The 12,655-nt window shown below is 36.9% G+C and overlaps 2 protein-coding genes across 3 annotated transcripts in view; one reads left to right on the top strand and one right to left on the bottom strand.

The window, feature by feature from the left end:
- Positions 1–2,037: 2,037 nt before the first annotated feature.
- On the top strand, positions 2,038–8,083 carry si:ch211-63o20.7 (Serine/threonine-protein kinase pdik1l-B-like). The gene is made up of 4 exons (XM_051876328.1): positions 2,038–2,196; positions 2,625–3,315; positions 5,330–5,555; positions 6,414–8,083. Exons 2-4 carry the CDS (start codon positions 2,701–2,703, stop codon positions 6,644–6,646), a joined length of 1,074 nt encoding a protein of 357 aa, XP_051732288.1. The 5' UTR covers positions 2,038–2,196; positions 2,625–2,700; the 3' UTR covers positions 6,647–8,083.
- A 1,680-nt stretch (positions 8,084–9,763) lies between these two features.
- Positions 9,764–12,655, bottom strand: part of elp3 (elongator acetyltransferase complex subunit 3) — a 75,594-nt gene continuing 72,702 nt past the window's right edge. For both annotated transcript variants that reach the window (XM_051874184.1, XM_051874182.1), the window contains exons 14-15: positions 11,983–12,064; positions 9,764–10,467 (exon numbers count right to left, since the gene is read on the bottom strand). In XM_051874184.1, coding sequence (XP_051730144.1) covers positions 10,391–10,467; positions 11,983–12,064 — 159 coding nt within the window. In that variant the 3' untranslated portion in view covers positions 9,764–10,390. The remainder of the gene's footprint in view (positions 10,468–11,982; positions 12,065–12,655) is intronic.

Raw genomic sequence — 12,655 nt, 5'->3', positions numbered from 1 at the left:
TGTCATTTCAGAGGCTGTTAAATAACATGGATTAGATGCAAAAATAAACACAAATCCTGATTTGTAATTAATCTCTAAATGCACATAGTGATTATAAAAAGCATGTGTCATGCATTTGTGCCACTGACGAAATGAACAAACAATAAGCATCACAATTATTAATTTGATGCGTCCAATATTCAGTCTTTGATAACTCGTTCCTAAATAATAAACAACCAAAATAACCCATCACCTGAGTCCCTGTCCCATGCATTTGCATACTGTTCCATACAGTAAGTCTGGAATTAGATATTATACACAGACAATCAGAAATGCGCCTTGCCGCTACAGAGGAACTCATCAGATTCTGTGCCATATCATATTACAGCAGTGGCTGAATAACAGAACCAGCACCTGAATGTATTGTGGTGAGAGACAACCTCTGAGTAAGATTGAAGTCAGTTCTATGCAAGATATGCAATTATACGAGCGGGCTTATTCACCTCTGTGACACAGAATGATTGGGGGGCCTCTCTGGTCAATGTTGTTTCATTCCCTTCATCATTCCAGGGCAAAGTTTTACTGTTATATGAGGCGATGAAGAGCACTGAGGCTTGTCCACGTCTATGTGAGACACTACTATGGTTTATGGGAAGCCCTTGGCAATAATTTTCAATGATGACTATTAATACTAGACACTTAATTGATTTCAGCAGAATAACCCAAAGACATAGCTCAATATATTAGAAAATGTGAGAAATATAAAGCCAGTGGGTGAGAGAGATTGAACTTTGAAGGAAGTTTCAATCAAGGCTATAGAAAATCAACACAAAATGATTTAGTTCTGGAAGGACTAGATAAAACATAGCACACAAATACTGAGCCAAGAATATATCTCAAGACACTGACTGGATGAGGAATGAGAAATTCATTGGTCATTGGTTAGACATAATGTAGGTGCTGCTATAGTTAGAAGTAAAATAAGAAGAAAATAATTGGTAGAGTATTTTCTGTAATGTGAGAATGGGAGTGACAGCCTGTTCAGATAGTCAGCGGATGTTCTTGTGTTATCATAGAGGTTTCCTTATCTGTGCCTGACATTTAGGTAACTTTAGACTTGTGTCAGGGATTTTTATGACATTTTAAAAGTTGCAAGGACTTAGATTCTTATGGAGGATTTTAGTGCTTTTAACACAAAATTGCTATAAAATAACTCTTTTAATCCCACTTTTAAAGTTGGATAATCCTTGATTCTGGTAGGAAAGAAAGAAAGAAAGAAAGAAAGAAAGAAAGAAAGAAAGAAAGAAAGAAAGAAAGAAATTATTGAACATTTCCTCTGTTATTGCCCCAAGGGAAAAACAAAACAAAACAACTTTGTGAGAACATGCCTATTATGGGGTAAGTTGTCATAATGGAGCCTAAACAGCATAACATTAGGATTTTTAGCTAAATCGTACCAGCAACAATGTAACAGGAAATGTACTGAAATGTCAAATAACTGTTTTGACCAACAAATTGTATAAATGTACATGTGACAACTTGCCCCGACCTGATATTTATATGTAGGCTACTCTTGATCTGACTAGCTCAACCTACCTTCATTATGTTGCTGCGTCTTGTCTGAATGTATGCTTAGTTTTGTTGTGCTCACTCACAAGCTATAATAAAAATATGATTATATTGAATTTTAAGTTTAGAAAGTAGAATTCACAATATATATATAATTTTTCAAACTATACAATTTAACTGGGTTTCAAACAGATTAGTGTAATGGGCTTGCGCTGTTATGATTATCAAGCCAAACCAAATTACACGCAAAACCTGACAAAACTAATAAATAGTAATGTTACAAAACTATTCATTACGTTTCTTCATTTTCAAACACTAACGGCCTTTAAAAGATTTTTATCAAGACGAGCCCATAGGACGAGCCTTGTTGAAAAGTTTCAATGGTCACTTTGACGTTCTCCTATCTTATTGGTGAACGCGGTCATCTGCAACGACATTGACCAATAGAAACGCAGAACACAACTAGACGCGCGAAGATCTAAAAAAATACGGAAGTGTTATTACGGAAATGCTGTTTAAGTTAGAGTTGTATTATGAGTGCTTTTAGATCGCACACTGACAATACGTTTTTATATTAATTATATGTGGATGAAAAACAAACAAAAAACATTTGAATAAGTACACTTTCCATTTGACACGATTTAATGGGTAAGTTTATTCACATTATTGACTAAAAGACAAAAAGCAACAGGAGTGGAAATGCTAAAGTAGTTTAATAATTTGATGGCGTCTATGTCTCTGTTGTTGTAAAGACAAATATTTATATAGTAAAGTTAATTTAATCTTGTGTTATCAGTAGGAACTGTAAACAATTGTGTTGATTAGTTAAAGGACTTTGTTTACGTTTACATTTAAATGTGTGTGTGTGTGTGTGTGTATACACACACACACACACACACACACATATATATATATGTGTATATATGCACACATATATACACACATACATACATATATACCCATACATATATATACATACATATACTGTATATATAGCCGCTCAAGGATCATTTGCATTCTTTTGTAGTTATTGTAATTTAATTTTATTGTACTGCTTTTTTTGCTTGTAATATCAGAACAATGGAATAAAACAACACCTGCGAATACCAGTGAATCTTGCATTTGATGCAGTGAACAACAAAGGCTGATAGGATGGATGATATCTACACTTTGCAACAAGAAGTGGGACGGGGCAGCTATGGAGTGGTCTTCAAGGGACGCGTGACAGAGACTGGCTGGTGGGGCGAGAGGGGTGACACAGTGGCCATTAAACGTCTACCATGCTGTAGCCCGGAGAGTATCGAGCTGTACCTGCAGGAGCTCTGGGCTATGAGAATCACTGCACGCAACCATCCCAATGTCATCGCTCTATACAACTGCCTCTTACAGACTGGACCTAGAACACTGCAGCCCCTAAGATCAGGGAAGCTGCCATTGGATTTGGTGGAGAGTGTTCTCAAAGGGAAAGTGGTGGACAAAGACTCGAAAACCCAAATAAGGAATCCTTCCAGGTCAAAGAGGAGGCTGATGTCCACAGAGGAGGTTCCCAGGCGCTGCCTTGCCTTTTGGTTGGTGATGGAGTACTGCGAGGGAGGGGATTTAAACCAGTACATTCTGTCCAGGCCGCCGGATGCTGAGTGCAACCATGCGGTGGTTCAGCAGCTTAGCAGTGCCATTACGTTCCTGCACAGGCATGGAATAGTGCACCGTGATATAAAGCCAGATAATGTTCTTGTCTGTCTTACTAAAGCAGGACCGGTCATGAAGGTACAAAAAGGATGCAGTCTAAAAATACGTTGTTATATCAACTTTTACAAACATCTACTTCGAACAAACAAAAATACTGGTTAAAATGCTCAGTGCTCATGGCTTATGAAGTATTTGGAGTCAAACTAAGTGCAATTGTCATGGGCCTGATTTGCATTTTTACATGCTTTCATGTTGCTTTTGAAATAGCCTATATTGCTAATGGAGCCACATTGTCTTTTTTTTTTTTTCTACCGCCTTCCCTTTTTATTTAATTTTTATTAGTCTGTAGGCATGAAAATTGTTCCACTTATAACTTGACTGTGATAAATAACAAAGTACTTGAATTTGCATGCTATACATAGACAGAAGGCTTTGGTGTTCCCCTACAATATAAAAACTATTCACAATTTAGAGTGCCCAGAGAACATTTTATAAGATGGAAAGACGATAAGAATGCATTTGGAATATTGCTGTTTTTTCCCCCCACAAATGACTTGTGTATAGTCACAAAATGTCCCTGAACCCTTTGAGCCTTTTCTGTTAATCAATACAAAGACTGGGTTTGTCAGCATCAACGAAAAAGGTCTAGCAAAACAATCACCTTACAGATAAAGTTTGAATTGGATTATCTTAAAATCCATTCTTCCAAAGTTTCAAATAATGAGTTTTTTTACGTTTCATTGCATGTAGAGACAATCAATGTAGTGTGCTTTGAAGCGACAGATCCATTGTGCCCTAAATCCAGTCAAATATTAGGCATCGCACAATGTGGATAATAAGTTGCCTTGGGCTTATCTAGAGTTAGAGTTGTCTATAGTTGTAGAAAAAGGACATGAACTTCTATTTTTAAGTGTTAAAATAAGTGCTTTTGTAGTTTACAATATTTTCCATTGCAAGTATATCTGAGACTTTACTGTAGTCTTGTCTGCTATTTTCAATAATATTAAACAAGATTTTTTGAATACGTTTCTCATTCAGTGGAACTGAATGAGACAGCTATTGCAGAGACAAAGACATGATTTAAATAGATATAAATGGTTTTGTAGACATAATTATTTAAAAACAAAAATTTTATATTATACAAAATATATATTTAAAACAACAATTTTAATAGTTGTTAAATTAAAGGGTTAGTTCACCCAAAAATGAAGTACTCACCCTTTCCACACCCGTAAGACCTTCGTTCATCTTCGGAACACAAATTAAGATATTTTTGATGAAATCCGAGAGGTATATGACTCGTCCATAGACAGCAATATAATCAACACTTTCAAGGTCCAGAAAGGTACTAATAAAGACATCATTAAAACAGATCGACGTGACTGCGGTGGTTCAGCGTTAATTTTATGAAGCTACAAGAATACTTTTTGTGCGCAAAAACAAAACCAAAATAACGAATTTATTCAACAATCTCTTCTCTTCCCTGTCATTATCCTTACGCAGTTGCCGCAGTAAGCACAGTGAAGGATCCGTGTTTACGTCCAAATGGCCAGTATTGGCCAAAGCTGATCACGTGAGCAGCTTTGCGTGTGATGCTGACACAGGAGCCGGCCAATAAAGTAGTAGGAGTCGGACATAAACAACGTATGAGAATGACACAGAAGAGAAGATATTGTTGAATAAAGTTGTTATTTTTGTTTTGTTTTTGTGCACAAAAAGTGTTCTTGTCGCTTCATAAAATTAAGGTTGAACAGTAGTCACGTCGACTGTTTTAACAATGTCTTTAGTACCTTTCTGGACCTTGAAAGTGGTAGTTAAATTGCTGTGTATGGACGAGTCATATACCTCTCGGATTTCATCAAAAATGTCTTAATTTGTGTTTCAAAGATGAACAAAGGTCTTGCGGGTGTGGAGCGACATGAGGGCGAGTAATTAATGACAGAATTTTCATTTTTGGGTGAACTAACCCTTTAATATGAATGTGTAAATTAATATTAATAAAATAATATAATTAATATATTAATATAACCCCATGTCTGAAAGATGATTCTAGTTATTAACAACATGTTACCTCCCTCCTCATGTATTACAGGTGGCAGACTTTGGCCTCAGTAAGATGGTGGACAATCCTACAGATGGTGTCCAGAATAGACTGGCTCTTTCCTCTACCTGCGGCTCAGACTTCTACATGGCTCCAGAAGTTTGGGCAGGCCGTAGTTACACAGCCCAGGCTGACATCTTCTCTGTGGGTGTGCTTTTCTGGGCTGTGCTGGAGAGAATCATTTTCCTAGAAGATGGCACCAATCAAGAACAACTGGGTAAGTCGAGGGGGGAAAATACTTTGGCTCATTTAGCATTACCCATTTAATGTTTTTAAGGTCTTTGTCTTTGTTACTTAATCAATCTGGATCCATGATGCATGTATTTTTATGATTAAAATGAAATAGGAACTTGAATATGCAGTAAATGAGGTATTATGATGGCTGATTAATATAAAACTCACCATCTTGTGATTGTCACAGCTACTTCACAGGAATGGGAATAAAAATAGGAACAGGAATAGACATTCACAGTTTTCAGAGCCTCATTTCACTAGCATTGGCAGGCAGGTGGCTATTTTGGTTACTCCTCTTACTGCTTACTTCATCCGGACCACTTTAGATCAGTGAGAAAGCCTTGTTGTTGAGTGCTTGACATAGTAGCCCATTAACTTAATGCGTAATAACTGAGATAATGTGAAGTGGTCTGGGAACGCAGGTTTTCAATGGAGTGCATAAGCTATTCAGGCAGTCCTCCGTAATTACTCAAACCCAGCGACTTTCTGTGCTGCTAGCAGGCATACAAAAAGGTCAGATGTCATAGCTTATTTATATAAGGGCAATTAACATATTTCCTCTCATTAACCTCTCAGTGTGGTGGGTATGCCTTGAAGTTTTGTGAATAATAATGAATTTGTGCTAGGTAAGATATGTGCTTTGAAGAAATGCATTGGTTTGTTTTTGTTGCCGCTTTTTAGTGATGAACTATAATGAACAGGGCAAATTCAAATGCAGAGATCAAAGGAAACTCCTCACAGGAATGAATGAAGGACCTGTTTCACAAAATGCTTCAAAACTGATTAAGCATAACATTTCCTGCTTAAGCATAACAGAGTTTCCTGTTTATTGTTTTTCTAGGTGCATATGTAATGCGAGGCCGCTGGCTCACCCCATTAGGTGAAGCGCTGTGTCAGAATCCCGACCTGCAGTTGACCATCCCTATGAGGGCAAGACGTGCTCCGCCGCTGCCGCCGCCTCCAAACCACGCTATGTGCGAGCTACTGCTGGACATGCTTGATTCTGACCCTGACGCCCGGCCCACTGCAGACCAGCTGGAGAAGAGGGTCCGGCATGCCATAGAGCTGCACTGATCTCAGAGCAGCATGCTAACAACCAGTCTACTGAATAACTTGAAGATGAAGCCAATAAAAGTTATCGAACAGATGTGGTACTGTTCGTCCAGTTGGAAATTGAGACTTAAAAAAATAGATTTATGTGTTACTTGCCTTGCATTTTCATTTAGGGCTGTGTATCTGTTACTATATGATGCTTTATGAATTGTACTATAATTTCAATGCAATTAGAATATAGGGCTGCACGATATATTGAAATATCGCAACTGCTTGCGATAAACAATGATTTTAATACTACAAAAAGTGTATATAATTATATACTTGTCAAAGAGTTGGTGGTATTTTAATTGTTTGTTTACATTGCTAAAAATATTTTTTTTTATGTAATGCTGCTGTAAACACTGCTGTTCACATGATTCAGAAGTTGTAGTGATGCTTTATTTTGTTAAATAGAACTTAAAAGGTTAGTTCACCCAAAAATGAAAATGTCATTTATTACTCACCCTCGTGTCGTTCTACAGCCGTAAGATTCATCTTCCGAACACAAATTAAGATATTGTTGATGAAATCCGATGGCTCAGTGAGGCCTCTATTGAGAGCAAAGCCATTCAAACTCTCAAGGTCCATAAAGGTACTAAAAACATATTTGAAACAGTTCATGTGAGTTCAGTGGTTCTATCTTAATATTATAAAGCGACAAGACTACTTTTTCTGTGCCAAAAAAAAACGAAATAATGACTTTTCAACAATATCTGTATAGGCTGATTTCAAAACACTGCTTCATGAAGCTTCTGAGCTTTATGAATCTTTTGTTTCGAATTAGTGATTCGGATCTCCTATCAAACGGTTAAACTGCTGAAATCACGTGACTTTGGCGCTCCGATTTACTGATTCAATTTGTAAAGCTCTGAAGCATTGTTTTGAAATCGGCCCATATAGACAAAAAGTCTTTATTTTGTTTTTTTGGCGCACAAAAAGTATTCTTGTCGCTTTATAATATTAAGATAGAACCACTGAACTCACATGAACTGTTTCAAATATGTTTTTAGTACATTAATGGACCTTGAGCATTTGAATGGCTTTGCTCTCAATAGAGGCCTCACTGAGCCATCGGATTTCATCAACAATATCTTAATTTGTGTTCGAAAGATGAATGAAGGTCTTACGGCTGTAGAACGACATGAGGGTGAGTAATAAATGACATTATTTTAATTTTTGGGTAAATTAACCCTTTAAAACATTCACGTTACTAATATAATTTACAGTTTTTAAATATAATTTAATTTCACAGAATTAAAGCATTATCATGTCGTGTTTTTCTTCAACATCTTGCAGCCCTATTAATATAACTCAGATATTGCTCTATTTTGTGGTGTTTTCAATGATTAAAATGTTATTTTATGTATTTATTTAGAAGACTACTAAAGAACAATACAAACAAGTGAAACAATACAATACTGTGTGAAGAACATCTCTTCCAAGTCCAAACTTGCTTTATCTGTAGAAAACATAACACAGCCTTCATGCTTATAAGGATAGCCAATCATAATCTGTTTCAGTCGTGTTGTCAGATGCAGCAAACGATGCATTCAGAACGGTCACACCACAAATCGCCACTTTGAAGCGGCAGTGTAATTATAGAAAGTCAAAATGACCGAAACCTTTGAAGTTTCTTAGCTGGTGACGCATGTTCAACATCTAGATAGGAAGGGAAATAATTCGGTTTCCCCTAATGTGTATCTGTGAAAGATGGCACACGTATCAATCATTCACATCGCCTGTTTTCCACAGACAAGACCGTCTTGGTTTCTGCCGCTTTAGTGGCCAGTCTTGTAGTTGGTTTTGTTTGTATGGCAGGATGCTTCAGATGGCTTTTTGGTTTGGGAAAGTACTCCATCTTTTACAGGAAATTAAAGTCTCCCTTTGTGATGGATATTAATGATATGTGGCTGTATTTGTAGTATGTGTCCAATAGTTTTCAGGTTTAGAAAATGAAAAACCTTTTGTAAGACAGATATTTTTTTTAACAGATCTCTGTGATCAAGACAAAGAGCAGTGTTGAGTTGATGAAGGGCAATAATAATGGCAAAGTTGAATATTAACGACTTTAAAGAGTGTTAAAGGGTCACAGAGGGTTTCGAAACCTTAGAGCTTCACCGGCAATAATATAACGCATCTGAGAATCCTTCTAAGTGGATCTCATCTGTGACATTTCCATCTCTAGAGACACTTTGCCCTTTTCCTCACGCATCGCTGGTTTGCAAATGAAACACTGCGATGGCTCATCTTGACCTCGGTGTCGAAATATGCACATTATCTAAACGCAGCCTTCTCTGAGGTCATCATTGGCTACAGCAGTATTAATTCTGCATTGGTAGCCCAAGACTTCACTCACGAGGAATAATGACCGCAATGAGCCAGTTTAATTAACAAAATCCACTACGGGATTGTCTGGTTAAAACTTCCTAAGATTTAGTGAAAGCTGCTGATTTGTGTTTAGGATGACACAGTGTCACTGTTCATTGTTTTAATCGTGAGGTTATTAAGCCATTAAAGTCATAACAAAAGGTCTGTGCTGGGAAATTACGATATCAACGATTGTTAAATCATCACTTTATTGTGGGGTGGTGGCGGCAAAACAACATCTTGCCGTTTATTGGAAACCATTTCTTTTATGACAAACCTCTGAGCTTAGCTTTAAAGCGCGGTCGGACATCATTCGCCTGACACCTTGACTCACAGGCAGAGACAGCGATATAATCGGGTATTGCGATGTCAAATGAAGCAGTAAAAACCCATCAGCAGACATATCATGAGGTCTTCTGTGGAGGAGAGTCTCGCCACGCTGGACATTTCTCAGAAATTGGTGGTGTGGTGACAGACACTAAAATGCAGCAGAGTAGTTCCAGTGAACTTTTCATTCTGTCAAAAATAGAGGCAATTGAATTTCAATCATTTTGGTGACAGTTTTTCATATCTGAGTCGGACAGGAGACCACCGCAGATGATTTCTTACCCATTAATTCCTTTGAATGTTCAGTGATGGCTGTATTATGTCTATTCAACTTCATCCAAATCGCCTGCCTTCGTGCCAACATGCGATTTATGACAATGTACAATCATGTGATAACTGAAATCCTGGATAAATATCTTTTATTAACAATAAAAAATGACCAGATGAACACTTTTCATGCAAAGCCAAGAAAACATGAAAATGCAATTAATCCATCTTCAGAATTAAAAGAACAGGAAAAATGGTGGATTAATCAAATGCGCTAAGCTGCAAGCATAAATTATTTCTCCCTCCCAAATCCACATGAAAAATATGTGCTTTCATAACAGATAGCTGAGAGCCTCAGCAGCTTTTTTTCTCCTTTATGTCCAAAGTTGTCAGTAGAAACCGAAAATAATGTGACGAAAAAATAATGAGTGTTAACCCAGAGAAGTAAATGCACTGGCAAGTATACTGGAGAGAGAACTCTGTAAAATGGGAGCTAAGGCCAAGGGAGAATGTTGTACATTTCTAACAAACACTGATACTCATCATGGTCTTCATAACAAAACATGTACAGAAAACTCTCTTTGGCTGGCATGTAACAGAATAGTGCAGTTTGCTTTGTGCTGACCACACACACCCTCTCTAGTCCTCATGCCCAGTCCAATTATTGGTGGGGTATAAAGATGCCTTTAAAATCGGTGTCCTGCATGTCAGACGAAATTGTCCAGGGAATATGATGCATCTTGGTTTGAATTCCTCTCTGCTTCAGTAAAGGTTTTTCACCATATACGGCCCCTCCAGTTCATAACCCATTTTTCTGTAGTAATTCCTCGTTCCGACACCTGAAACAAACATATGACCAAAAATTAAGAATTATAGTAGAAAACCTTTTTTTCCCAATTTTTCCACCCTCTAATGGAAGCACCATGGAGAATGTTATTTGGACTAAAACATGTAAATTTGAAAAAGCCAAAAAAGCTTTACGAATCCTTTGTTTCAAATCAGTGGTTCGGAGCGTGTATCAAACTGCCAAAGTCACGCCCCACGAAACATTAATGAAGTTACGAAGCCTCATTTTAAATCACGTGACTTTGGCAGTTTGATACACGCTCTGAACCACTGATTTGAAACAAAAGATTCGTAAAGCTTCGAAGCTTCATGAAGCAGTGTTTTGAAATCGCCCATCACTAGATATTGTTAAATAAAGTCGTTATTTTGTTTTTTTGCCGCACAAAAAATATTCTCGTTGCTTCATAACATTAAGGTTGAATCACTGTAGTCGCATGAACTGTTTTAAATATGTCTTTAGTAACTTTCTGGGCATCTGAAAGTGTTAATTATCTTGCTGGCAATAGAGGACTCACTGAGCCATCGGATTTGATCAAAAATCTCTTAATTTGTGTTCCGAAGATGAACGAAGGTCTTACGGGTGTGGAACGACATGAGGGTGAGTAATTAATGACAGAATTTTCATTTCTGGGTGAACTAACCCTTTAACATGGTTTCGAAGTACCATTGTTTTACTTGGGTTAAACAAAATACACAACAATTCAAAAGTTTGGCATCAGTAAGATTTTTTGAAAGAAACTGATGATTTTAGTTTGCAAGGATGCATTAAAGTGATCAAAAGTAACAGTAAAGACTTTTATAATGTTACAAAGATTTATATTTCAAATAAATGTCATTTTTTAACATTCTATTAATCAAATAATTATATAAAAAAGATCACAGTTCTACATAAATATGAAGCAGCACAACTGTCTTCAACATTGATAATAATAAGAAACGTTTCTTGAGCACCAAATCAGCACATTACAATAATTTCTGAAGGATCATGTGACACTGAAGACTGAGTAATGATGCTGAAAATTCAGTTGTCATCACAACATATTAAATTTTAAAATATATTCATTTATATTACTTGTATATCTTGTGATATTAATGAATTTGCTCTGACTCAAGGAAAAAAATATCACCCTTTTATGTTCAGTCAGTGAGAGGAACCATAATTTCAGCCAATGTTGCCAGATTCAAAATATTTAAAGCAAGAAACACAGTAAAATTACAAAAAAGAGAAACTCTGAATGTACTGTCAGCCTTTTGAACCCCACTGTATGTCCAATATACTCTACTGTTGATGCTTTGCTTTCCTTGTCAGACAAGTATTAAATAGTCACAGCCAGAATAATATGAATGCAGATTTTCATTTATTTTCCAATTGCTGTTATCTCCATCCTGCAGCTGATTTGGGGAGGTGCATGTCAAAATTTCCTATTCATTCTTTTCAAGCGAGGGCAAGAGAAGAACCAACAAAATGAAAGCGCCATTTCCGTTAACGCTGAGAATATTTTTGATACCTGAGATAACAGCCAATTTGCCCGAGCCGTGTTCATCCCTGGCTATCCTCTCGGCCTCCTCCATCAACATCATCCCAAAACCCTACAAATGCACACGGGGGGAAGAGAACATATGAGAATGCAAGTCAGTGAGACTACGTACAATAAATGGGAAAAAATATGCCTTAAATAAAAATAAAATAGGCATTCTGAGAAATTTACACATTCATCTCGAGCTCTCACACCAGAGGAAATGTTTTTCAATATACACTTTTAACCATCATTAATGTAGATGACATGCCACCGCAACTACTTAAATCAATCATAAACTAACAAAAACAGATGAAACTTGCACACTGCTATTATTGCTTTTATTCTTATTTTAATTCAACATTTTGGTAATGAGACCTTCATGAGGAATCAGACATCATTAAGGGTGCACAATGTAACTTTATTTTGTCCAAAATTGAAACAAGTCAATACATAAATCCTTCTTCCACAACATGTTTTTGTCTTACTCTGATTTACTAGGGTAAGCCTATTATGAGTGTTTATATTTAAGACCTAGCGGGATGGTTTTTGCAGGAAATTGTGTACATACGTCACTCGCCCGTGCGTGTCTCATCATATCTGTAAATGGAGCTAAATCTCGAACCTCCGGGGAATCACCCATTTTTAAAAGATGCCGAACAGA

This window comes from Ctenopharyngodon idella, chromosome 20, assembly GCF_019924925.1.
Source record: "Ctenopharyngodon idella isolate HZGC_01 chromosome 20, HZGC01, whole genome shotgun sequence".
NCBI lineage: Eukaryota > Metazoa > Chordata > Actinopteri > Cypriniformes > Xenocyprididae > Ctenopharyngodon > Ctenopharyngodon idella.
This window is presented reverse-complemented; position numbering and strand designations above follow the sequence as displayed.

Bases quoted from the DNA above. Each gene is read 5' to 3' on its own strand.
- si:ch211-63o20.7 (XM_051876328.1), top strand. From the start codon at position 2,701: ATGGATGATATCTACACTTTGCAACAAGAAGTGGGACGGGGCAGCTAT. The intron at 3,316-5,329 runs GTACAAAAAGGA...CATGTATTACAG, and splicing joins AAGCAGGACCGGTCATGAAG to GTGGCAGACTTTGGCCTCAG. The intron at 5,556-6,413 runs GTAAGTCGAGGG...TTGTTTTTCTAG, and splicing joins CACCAATCAAGAACAACTGG to GTGCATATGTAATGCGAGGC.